Below are 12,444 nucleotides of genomic sequence, written 5' to 3' on the forward strand. Positions count from 1 at the left end.
CGAGCACCTGGAGCACGTCCGGGTGACTATAAAAGGGGCCGCCTTCCTACAGTCTGGGAGCGAGAGTAGGATGAAGCTCCAGCGACGGAGGAAAGAAAGTCAGCTCACGGACATTTAAAAGGCCCGTAATTTGGGGGTGATTGGTGCGGAAGCACTGTGTGCTGTGTGGGAGTTTTGTCTTTATTAAACGTGTGTTTTGTAATTGTACTGACGTCTGTCTGATGGTGTTCGGGCTATCTCTCACACCACATATTCATTGTCTCTTCTCATCACATGTCCATACATTTCTGCACTTTCTCAGATATCTCTCCCACTATTGTTGTACCTCTGATTGTTTCATTTCTTATTCTGTTGTTTTTTGTAACTCCACATATTCATCTCAACACTCTAATTTCTATCACATCTAACTTCTTCTAAGCTCTCTTTACTGCCCATGTCTCAGCTCCATACATCATTGCTGGTCTTATCACCATCTTATAAACTTTGCCTTAATTCTTCAATCACACAGTACTCCTGATACATTCCTCCACTTATTCCATACACACTGGACTCTATGGGTTATCCTGGTACTATTCATCTAATTCTCCATCTTGGGCTACCACTGATCTTAGATATTTAAATATATCCACTTTTTTCAAAAGCTCTCCCTGTATGAAAATAGATGGATGGGTGCATTATTATTATTATTATTATTACTAGTAGTAGTAGTAGTTAGCAATTTTCATTTGTTTACATCATTCACTCAATGCAAAGTAAAGCACAATGACACCTTTTATTTTCTTACTGAATAGATTACAATATACAAGTTTCTGTAACGCAGAAACGGGAGTTATCTGTGATTATATACACACCAGCAAAGAAACACAATCCTAAAACCCTTATGTGAGACATCTTTAATGTAAAATATTAACAGAACTCTCCATCCTAAGATTCATTTAGAAGTGGTGACTCTGAGGTTAGGGATCTGCACTGGTAATCGGAAGGTTGCTGGTTCGAATCCCGTAAATGCCAATAGGGACTCTGCTCTGTTGGTCCCTTGAGCAAGGCCCTTAACCTGCAATTGCTGAGTGCTTTGAGTAGTGAGAAAAGCGCTATATAAATTCAAAGAATTATTATTATTATTAATTTATAATCAAGATCTTCTGATGAGATAGCTGTCCAACAAAGTCTTTTGAAGTTTTTGATGAGTATTCCTAACCATGTGAATCTGTGATTAAATCTCCGGGATCAGTCCGAGTGACATAAATAATCTTCCTATCTGGTCATTAAACTCTGGTCTCTATTTAAACCGTGTTGTAATGTGTTACATTTCAGCATCAGTTTAACTTCCCATTCCTTTCTCTTTTGTTGTGTCTTGAAAATCAGCCTTGCAGTGTCAATTGCTGCTGGAGTAAGCTCCTACAAGAATATCTCTATTGCCTTGATTAATGTGATACTTGTGTAAATGTACGTATTCTTTGGTGGAGTGTTTGCACAGGAAGATATGGAAAAAATGATCTGCTGTGGCAACCCCTAACGGGAGCAACTAAAAGAACAACAACATTTATTTCTATAGCACATTTTCATACACAAAAGTAGCTCAAAGTGCTTTACATAATGAAGAAAAGAAAAATAAAAGATAAAGTAAGAAATTAAAAAAGACAACATTAGTTAACATAGAATAAGAGTAAGCTCCGATGGCCAGGGAGGACAGAAAAAACAAAAAAAACTCCAGACGGCTGGAGAAAAAAATAAAATCTGCAGGGGTTCCAGGCCACAAGACCACCCAGTCCCCTCTGGACATTCTACCTAACAAAAATGAAATAGTCCTCTTTGTAGTTAAGTTTCTCACGGAAGGACTTGATGACGATGGTCATGCAGACCATGAAGAAAGAAAATGAAGAAAGAATAAGAAGAAGAAAGTAGTGACATTCTATCAATTAGTTTGTGCCCATGAAGAATCACAAAGAGGTGCCGGTACTCACTGGTACTGTAAGAAAATGTGCCAGTACAGTGAAATTAACATTGCTGTGTCATTCCAGTGAAACACAGATCTTCATGAAACAATATTAATTGATAGACGTGTGGTGGGCCCCTTGGTGAAGATTTTTGAAGAGGCACCAGTACTCACCAGTACACTAAGAAAGGGTGCTGGTACTCTGTGTTGAAACTGGGAGGAGGTCTGTGTACCGGTGAGTACTGGCCCACTTCAAGCACTGCTTATATAATATACTGAAATGCATACACGACATCCTGAAATGCACCACTCCACACCTCCTTGAGCCAGGATGACAGGAACGGGTTGAAGAGATTTGAGAAAAGAATTACATGTAAAAAAGCAATGGAATACAAACAGACGTTTACTTGAACCTACCTGAAAAATACCAATTAACAGATTTGTATGTGTTATGAGGAGAATGACATGTGTCATGAGATTTTCAGTACAACATCACACCACAGTGTGACTGGGAGTAATGGTCATGCCTAGATGGTACTTGGCAGGATGTTTACAGCATAAAACACACAAAGTCTCAAACTTCTCGATTTTTTTAAGTTGTTAGAGTTGTGTTACAGTTGTCTATAAATGTTCATATATAGTGTGTGAGACCAAAAATCAAAATATGTTGTATGTATTGTTGCGATCAAAGGCAGAAAACACTGGCAAAGTGAATAAAGTTTGTTGATTTATTATTAACACAACAGATAGTGTATACGTTTCAGTACACAGTGCAAGTGTTTCAGTATTTGGTGTATATACTGTGAAGAATGAAAAACAAATAATGTCATGAACTACATGCAGAGTCAGTGTAGGCATTTTTGGTACCCGAAGCGAAGGTGTAAACATCATGGCTCTATTTGGACGTCTTGATGATGTTATTCCGCACATACAAGACTTGGGGGATGGATTCTCGCATGTGTAGTGTAGAGTATAATAGGAGGATGGTTGGTGTTATACATGGGCACTGTAAACATTGTCCATTCCCCTCTCTCTTCTTAGCGGCATTAGCACCGTCTGTCATGCCTTGTTTTAGGCGCGAGGACCTCCTCCTGTATTTTTCAATCTCTCCCTGGCATCTTACTGCAGCTTTGGTGAACCTTCTTTCTTCCACATCAGAGCTCACACCACATATCATCCGTTTACATTTTCCTTGTCAGAACATCTCCACTTTTTCACTCATCCGTCCACACTTTAGGGGAATGGCACTGTTGTGATGGAGGCGTTCAACAAGCAGGTTTGTTGAGATTAGAAAAAAGAAAGGGTGCCATAAAAGAGCCCACTCCCTATAATATAGCATTATTATCGACAGATATCAACAAATAAAAAGACGTGTCGGCCAAGTTTCTTTTTTCGAAAATTTCAATCAAATCAGTCAAAGCATTTTTGAGGTTTTAGGGTATTGTTTCTATTAGTTTTTCTATTGAAGGTTTTTTTATCCCTAAATATCTAAATTCCCTTTCTTGGCAGACACCTACTGACTTTCATGTACCATCCTTGTGAAATTTCAGCTTTTTAACTAAACAAGAAATTGTTTTTTTGTTGATGAGTGAGTGATTGAGTGACTGGGTAGTGAATAAGTCAACTTTGTCAAGTACTCACTGTATATACAATGTAAAGAATAAAACAAAGATAAAGAGTTCAGGCACCAACTTGGTTACTCAGAATATTTAAAGGTTTTGAAAAACATAAAACACACAATAATTGTGAAGATGTCTTCTCAAAGATGAGTTTAGGACAAAACTGAAAACAAGATGGCCGATTCCCATGTTATATGGTCATGTGGAAGAAATGGGCAGGTCCTGGCAGGCAGACAATGGAAGTGATACCAGCGATGGAGTGGCTGTCAGTTTTCAAGTTTTCTGAGGGAGAAGAAGAGAAGCGAGTAGAACACAGTGCCAACAATATTTGACCGTATTTAGCATCACCAAAGCCACACTTGTGGTTGGTCAGCCAGTCAGCAGACAATCCACCAAACCCTCTTAGTTGTGAGAAGCAGATCATAGACACAGTAGTACCTGTCAAATAATACAAAGAGTGCACAACATGTGTTTCGTCCTAATTGGGGCTCATCAGGTGCAGCACTTTTGCTTCCCCTTGTGGGGATCGAACTTCAGACATTAATCCCCAAGGCAAAACCTCAGACATTGCGCCATGGTGGCTGGTTCACTTACTTTGCCAACCAACTGCACATATTACCTGGTAGGTAACCACCCAAATATCACATTGTGATCAGGAGAAGCACTCCATAGTTCTCCCATATTGTTAAGCTCCTAGCCTCTGATTAGTTTCACTTTTAAATGTTGGATGACTGACATGTAATATTGTTGTTATGATCTGAATTTCTAATATTAATAAAGAGTGATAACAATAATAACTGCAACTGTACTGTATGTTCCACTTTCCAACAGTCTAAGCTGTACGTCCAGATCCCTGCTTATTGTGACAGAAATGCCAGGCGCCCTATCCAGGTCTGCTTCTATGTCTTCAATGGAAAAAGAAAGAGAAGCCCAACTCAGTGCTTCAGATATCTTCCAGGTAAAGTGTTGCATTTACAGATTTTACTGTAATTTGATGACTTATTTTAAATATAAAGAGACACTACATGTGGTGATATACTATGTGTATTTTCAGATAATTTAAAAGTGTACATATTGCAGTTATTTCACTTGCGTTATTATTTAAAAATAATTTTTACATGAGATGATTCCCCCATAACTGAAATATTCTTTAATCGTGGGTTTGCTTTACATATACAGGTGCTGGTCATAAAATTAGAATATCATGACAAAGTTGATTTATTTCAGTAATTCCATTCAAAAAGTGAAACTTGTATATTAGATTCATTCATTACACACAGACTGATGTATTTCAAATGTTTATTTCTTTTAATGTTGATGATTATAACTGACAACCAATGAAAGTCCCAAATTCAGTATCTCGGAAAATTAGAATATCAATTAAGACCAATGCAAATAAAGGATTTTTAGAAATGTTGGCCAACTAAAAGGTATGAACATGAAAAGTATGAGCATGCACAGCACTCAATATTTAATTGGGGCTCCTTTGGCCTGGATTACTGCAGCAATGCAGCGTGGCATGGAGTCGATCAGTCTGTGGCACTGCTCAGGTGTTATGAGAGCCCATGTTGCTCTGATAGTGGCCTTCAGCTCTTCTGAATTGTTGGGTCTGGCGTATTGTATCTTCCTCTTCACAATACTCCATAGATTTTCTATGGGGTTAAGGTCAGGCGAGTTTGCTGGCCAATCAAGAACAGGGATACCATGGTCCTTAAACCGGGTACTGGTAGATTTGGCACTGTGTGCAGGTGCCAGGTCCTGTTGGAAAATTAAATCTGCATCTCCATAAAGTTTGTCAGCAGCAGGAAGCATGAAGTGCTCTAAAACTTCCTGGTAGATGGCTGCGTTGACCTTGGACCTCAGAAAACACAATGGACCAACACCAGCAGATGACATGGCACCCCAAACCATCACTGATTGTGGAAACTTTACACTGGACCTCACGCAACGTGGATTCTGTGCCTCTCCTCTCTTCTTCCAGACTCAGGGACCTTGATTTCCAAAGGAAATGCAAAATTTACTTTCATCAGAGAACATAACTTTGGACCACTCAGCAGCAGTCCAAAGGCGAGACGCTTCTGACGCTGTCTCTTGTTCAAGAGTGGCTTGACACAAGGAATGCGACAGCTGAAACCCATGTCTTGCATACGTCTGTGCTGGTGGTTCTTGAAGCACTGACTCCAGCTGCAGTCCACTCTTTGTGAATCTCCCCCACATTTTTGAATGGGTTTTGTGTCACAATCCTGTCCAGGGTGCGGTTATCCCTATTGCTTGTACACTTTTTTCTACCACATCTTGTCCTTCTCTTCACCTCTCTATTAATGTGCTTGGACACAGAGCTCTGTGAACAGCCAGCCTCTTTAGCAATGACCTTTTGTGTCTTGCCCTCCTTGTGCAAGGTGTCAGTGGTCGTCTTTTGGACAACTGTCAAGTCAGCAGTCTTCCCCATGATTGTGTAGCCTACAGAATGAGACTGAGAGACCATTTAAAGGCTTTTGCAGGTGTTTTGAGTTAATTAGCTGATTAGAGTGTGGCACCAGGTGTCTTCAATATTGAACCTTTTCACAATATTCTAATTTTCCGAGATACTGAATTTGGGACTTTCATTAGTTGTCAGTTATAATCATCAACATTAAAAGAAATAAACATTTGAAATACATCAGTCTGTGTGTAATGAATGAATCTAATATACAAGTTTCACTTTTTGAATGGAATTACTGAAATAAATCAACTTTGTCATGATATTCTAATTTTATGACCAGCACCTGTATATGTATATATAAATGCAGCACTTTGCTTTCCAAAGCTGGTTTAGTTACACAGGAAACACAATTTCACACAGACACTAATCAAACAAAGGCAGGATCAGCTGCCTTCATCTCATATCTCACAGTAAAAACCCTTTATAAGTGATTGATTGCCTGATGCCATCGAATTTACCCTTGTCAGGTGCTCATGCAGCAACCCCCTAGAAGGACACAACTCTCAAGAGGATGACTTTGAATTTTTGTAATTTCTGGAAGTCACAAATGGACATGAAATTCTTTGAAAAATTAATAAAGTTTGGCTTCTGTTTTGAAAGACTGTTTTAGTTTTGTATGTGCAACCATTGTGAGGAAAAAAAAAAGACAGAACAGGATGAAGTTTTGGGGTCCCCAGAAGGTCTCCTTTTAATAGCAACAAAAGTGCAAAAGAAATTAATGTAATCGTTCAATGATCGCTAGTGACCTTGGGTAGGTTGTTCCAGCAATCACAGTTCACTGAATGAATGCGGACTTCCAGTCATGTTGTTTCTTTTACAGCTGGGCAACAGGAAGGGGCAGAGCTTCTGCAGCAGACCAGAAGCATTTTATGGGAGGACTCCACCTCCACTCTAGGACTGAAAGAGGAAGAGAGCTTAGTAGCTGTGTCTTACCCAGTTTACGCTCCCATAAAAGCAGGGACAAAAAAAATCTTGGAGTTGTTAACAAAAAAAAAAAAGAACAACAACAACAACACCTTTATTATTAAACTTACAGCAGTTCCATTTTAGTCACCTTTAGAATTCTCTCCTTGAGATGTAATACTCTTGTTCTAGTACTCATTTTTTGTCACCATCTCTAGAGTCTTCAAAGATCCTTCCTTGATTTCTTCTGCAGTAGCAAATCTCATTCCCTTCAGTCTCCGTTTTAATTTGGGGAACAAGTCACAGGAGCAACATCTGATGAATTGTGTAAAGCAATAACCAGTATGTTTTTCGTCAAAATCTCTTTGGCAGCATAACACGTGCAACTGTGTATGGTATAAAATCCAGTTTTGGATGTCTAACTTCTACTGGCTTCCCCCACCCCCAAGATTCCTTCTCATAGATACCTCAGCAGTTAAATGTATTATGGTTGAAAAACAGTCTGTCCATGGAGATCAAACTCTTTATGAAGAAATCCATCAGTGTTGAAAAACACAATCATCACAGTCATGAAAATCTATCATGGTGGCCTGGAGAAAAATATCTGCAAACTCATCTGTGTGATTCCAAAATAAACACCAGAAGTACACACTCATTCAACTCAGTACAATACCACTAATAATAATACTGATAAACCAGACTTGTAGACATACTGTACGATACCTGGCGGCATATTCGATAATGTACCTTACTGGGCCCAGGCTATTTACCAATTCAAGGAAGTTTTAGGTCCCCCACTTCGTATATACTACTGTATATAAGTATGAAAGAATAAGAGGGAGAAGGTAAAGGGTTAGGGACCAATCTGTACCACATTTAATCCAAGCTAAATAAACTAAAGAAGAGTATGATCATGGGCATCCTCATTCTGTGATGACTCGTTCCTCAGGCATCTTCATCTATTTTAATCTGAGAAGCTCAAAGCTTTTCAGAATCCAGTGCGGGACTGGCTTTGTGTTTTAAGTAGCCTGCGAGCAGAAGAGTTGGGAGGTCTGGAGCCAGGTCAGAGGTGACATCAGCAGGTGTTTTCATCTGGGCTGCTGGTCAAAAGGAAAGAGGCTGATAGTGATTATGCAACCCCAGACATCGGGTCAAAACTCCTTTCCTTATCAGAATCACCTGGATGCTCCATACTCGTGCTTGTGTGACAGTATATACTGTGCGTGTATATATATATATATATATAGTATCTATTTATATATTCATTACCAGGGGATCTTGATATATTTGTCCTAATAATTACAAAAGAACATATAAGGATGAGTTCTTATCAAGATTGCCCAGTTAACTAAAATGGTGGTGTGACAGACTGAGTTTGAACTCCGTACCCGCTCCCTGCCTATGTGAATTTTGCTCATTCTCCTGTGTGGGTTTTCCTCCTAGGCATCTACCTCATTTTAAAGATGCGCACGTTAGGTCGATTAGATCGATTGGTGACTCTGTTTAGCCCCATGAGGGTATGTATGTGAGTGGGCCTTGTGATTGGTTCATGGTTTATACTCAGGTCTGCCAGGATTAGCTCTCTTCTTTCATCACCCTGAAATGGATTAAGCATATTTCATGATTTTATGTTATGTTGGATTAAGGTAGCAGTAGATGGTAATAGCTTTATTTTATTTATTTATTTTTTGAATATGTTACTTGAGAAAAGTTTGCTATACTAACTAATTAAGGAACTAGAGAGTGGTAACAGGTTGCATTTTTATTAGCACATTCAAGTAAGAATTTCAAAGGGCTCTGTACTTGTGACAATAACAACCCTCTAAACCCGTAGAGCAGCCTCACCATACTAGGGCACTAGGATGAAATGGCCACCTGTCTAATTTTGGTTCCTGCCTGCCCCAATTTCCTAGGACAGGCTAAGGCCCCAAAGGCCAGAATTGCAAGACTGAAATGGGGTGGATAGAATTAAGGAATATAAAATTAGAAGACTTTATTAATGTATATCTGCAAAATATTTCCTTTGTAATGTAACACTGAAAGATAATAAGTAGTTCTATTATTTTTCTCTTTCCTTTTTTGACAATGCAGCAGTGTTTAAAGGAGAGACTTCACAAGAGATCTCAATGACAGGACTCCTGCACTCCCCTGTTCCAGATTTTAATGGCACCAGAGAAACACCACCTGTCCGACTGTTGGATCCTGGAGGATTTTTAAGCCAAATACCCCCATATCCATCCAATTTCCATAGCTTTCCAACATCTTACAGAGGGCAGGATGATCAGCAAACCCAGGCTAGTTACCCTCTGACAAATTTGGGGCATTCACCTGCACCGATGGGAAGCTTTTCCACAAGGAAGTGGCAAGATTCAGGTGATGCATATGCAGAAGGAACAGAACCAACAACATTTCAGTCTCTGCCTGTTCCTTCCGGCTTTGAAACAGATTCTGGGATAGGTTTAAATGATTTACTGCTTCCTCATTTGCAAAAACCATCACCATCTCCTACATTTACATGGTTAGACACACATTACTCTTCCTCATCACCATCTCGAACCTCATCAGATCATTTTGTCCAAGACTCAACAGCTTCTCATGGCTCCCAAACAATGCCAAAGTCTTACAGTGATTCTTCATTTCAACTAACCACATCCAAAGAAGTGTTTGAATCTGGGAACCATACCTATTCTGTAAGTGAACCAGAGCAGCCAATGGACGAAGGGTCTCTGTATCACACAAATTCAATCAATCCTGTCCATTTTTTGCACTCCTTAACAGATTATGCACCGAAAGCTCAAGATGTTTCACCCATCCATCCTCTTCATTCCCAATCTAACCAAGAAGGACAACTCCCTTCTTATTCTCCAACATCTTATAACTATACCAACTCAGGAATGAGGCTAGAAATAGATAATTCTCCTTCTTCATCAAACACAAATACAGAAACACAAATTGCTCCAAATTCTACTCGGTCTTCATTTCCACAAAAACTAGAGCCGGGCCATTTTCTATCCAAGGGTGCATCGGCTATTAGTGTCTGCAATAGCATGAATCTGGACTCCAGTGCACCACACGAGGGCATTGATCTCCCAGAAGAAGACCTGAAGACAGATATGGAAGGCTACCATCTTCCTTTCCAAAACATTCCAATGCAAGGCATAACTCTGGAGGAAGGTAATGGAGTACAGTTTTTTGTCTAATGAAGTGTGCCCTTTGGCGTTCTCTTACATTCCTCACTCATATATAATTCCTTTCAGATACATATTTAAAGTAACTTGAGCAGCACAATGTAGCAGTGCATTGGGCTGCACCCACATCCTGGGGTTGAATTCTGTGCCTAGTTGCTGTCTGGCATAAATTTAATATACCAGACAGTATATCACATATACATAAAAAATTTTACCTGTTTAAAATAATATTTGTTGCAATTAGTAATATATAATATGTTTAAATATTATAGGTAGCATGGTGGTGTAGTTGTTCAGATTGCTATCTCTTTCCTCTAAGTTGTTGTGTTCACTTCCTTGCAATGTCATTGTTAGTGAAAAGTTTGCACATTCTTCCCATGACTGTTTGAGTTTATGTTCCATGTCCCCAAAATGTTTGTTAGCTTAACTGGCCATTCTTAATTGGCTCCATGTTGAGGACTAGCGCCACTTCCTGGGCTGGTTCTTGCCTTGTTCCAAAGGCTCCTGGACACAAATATAATAAATGCCTGCTGAACAAAGAAATGTAATTAAGGCCTCCTTATAGCTAAAGTAATATGGAAGAAGGGAACAAGTAGTGCACTAAATAAACAATATATTCAAAAATGTTTCATATAATAAAAACAATCAATACCTACGGAAAAACAATCTCACAAGTAATATGCAGTGTACTATAAGAGGCAGACAAGTGATAAAAGGTCACATCAATAAAAAAGGTAAGAAAGAAAAAAAATCATATTGCACTTTATAAGAGAAAAATGAATAAAAATGGCACTCACCTTTGTCAATAGTTTAACTGTTTTATTGGATTTCCTTGTCTATTGTATTCTTCCAAATTGCACCCAACTCAGATGGGATAGGCTCCAGCTCCCAGAAACCCCAAACTGGATTAATCAGGTCTGAAGTTATGTTAAAACAGGCTGTAATTGAATAGTAAGAGCCCAATTAACAAGACTTCTGTTTTCATTTAAAACTAAATGATCCATTAAGTTTCCGATTTCTTTTTGGCACTAGTTTATCATCGGAAAAAAATGAACTAAATTAAGATTCTATATTGCAGGATAATAAAATGTGAATAGTTCCAATGGGGTGTGGCAAACATATTTTTTACAGGCACTTCAAACATTCATAAAGAAGGATATTTTTTTGCTTTTTTGGATTAGGCAGATTGTTTTAAACTTAAAATAGGCAAACCCAAAAAAGTGTCCTCTTCAAATACAATGAAATGCAATCTGAATCTGAAAAGCATTTATGAAAATTTTCCTGTAATAAATGAAACCTCAAGCATCTTTTGATTTATGTGCTATGTGTAAATGTGAAGGAAAATACAAAACCACATCAATTTATATCTTAACAGCTTTGAAAAGAAAATGTCAGTTTATTAAGAGTCAAAAAGAGATTTTACAGTCATATGAAAAAGTTTGGGAACCCCTCTCAGCCTGCATAACAATTGACTCTACTTTCAACAAAAAGATAACAGTGGTATGTCATTCATTTCCTAGGAACATCTGACTCCTGGGGTGTCTCCCGAACAAGGATTTTTAGTGAAGCAGTATTTAGTTGTATGAAATGAAATTAAATGTGAAAAACTGGCTGTGCAAAAATGTGGGTCCCCTTGTAATTTTGCTGATTTGAATGCCTGTCACTGCTCAGTGCTGATTACTTGTAACACCAAATTGGTTGGATGAGCTCATTAAGCCTTGAACTTCATAGACAGGTGTGTCCAATCATGAGATATAAAGGTATTTAAGGTGGTCAATTGCAAGTTGTGCTTCCCTATGACTTTCCTCTGAAGAGTGACAGCATGGGATCCTCAAAGCAACTCTCAAAAGATCTGAAAACAAAGATTGTTGAGTCTCATGGTTTAGGAGAAGGCTACAAAAAGCTATCTCAGAGGTTTAAACTGTCAGTTTCAACTGTAAGGAATGTAATCAGGAAATGGAAGGCCACAGGCACAGTTGCTGTTAAACCCAGCAGTAGTGAAGGCGGAGTGAAGCCTCACAAAGCATCAACACGTTTGAACCAATTGTGTCGGAAATTGTATCGAAGCTTCGAAGCATTTGACACTCACCTCTCTAGTGACACCTCCTGGCCATTTTCATTAACGTTACACAAACTTATGATACACTTCAATGACGTCTGTTACAACTCTTATTGCTTTTATTTTTTTGCAGCTATAGACTGACAACGAAGAGAAGGGTTCGTCAGCAGCTTCTAGTGTCTGATGTCTAAAAAATATAAATATAACTAACGCCGACAGGCAGAATGCACTATACGATAGCAAGAATTAATCAAAAT

At 38.7% G+C, this 12,444-nt stretch overlaps 1 protein-coding gene across 1 annotated transcript in view; it reads left to right on the forward strand.

The window, feature by feature from the left end:
- The window catches only part of nfatc4 (nuclear factor of activated T cells 4), a 186,203-nt gene that overhangs the window by 163,215 nt on the left and 10,544 nt on the right, over nucleotides 1–12,444 (forward strand). The window contains exons 8-9 of the mRNA XM_028793592.2: nucleotides 4,387–4,513; nucleotides 9,032–10,114. Coding sequence (XP_028649425.2) covers nucleotides 4,387–4,513; nucleotides 9,032–10,114 — 1,210 coding nt within the window. The remainder of the gene's footprint in view (nucleotides 1–4,386; nucleotides 4,514–9,031; nucleotides 10,115–12,444) is intronic.

This window comes from Erpetoichthys calabaricus, chromosome 2, assembly GCF_900747795.2.
Source record: "Erpetoichthys calabaricus chromosome 2, fErpCal1.3, whole genome shotgun sequence".
Taxonomy (NCBI): Eukaryota; Metazoa; Chordata; class Cladistia; order Polypteriformes; family Polypteridae; genus Erpetoichthys; species Erpetoichthys calabaricus.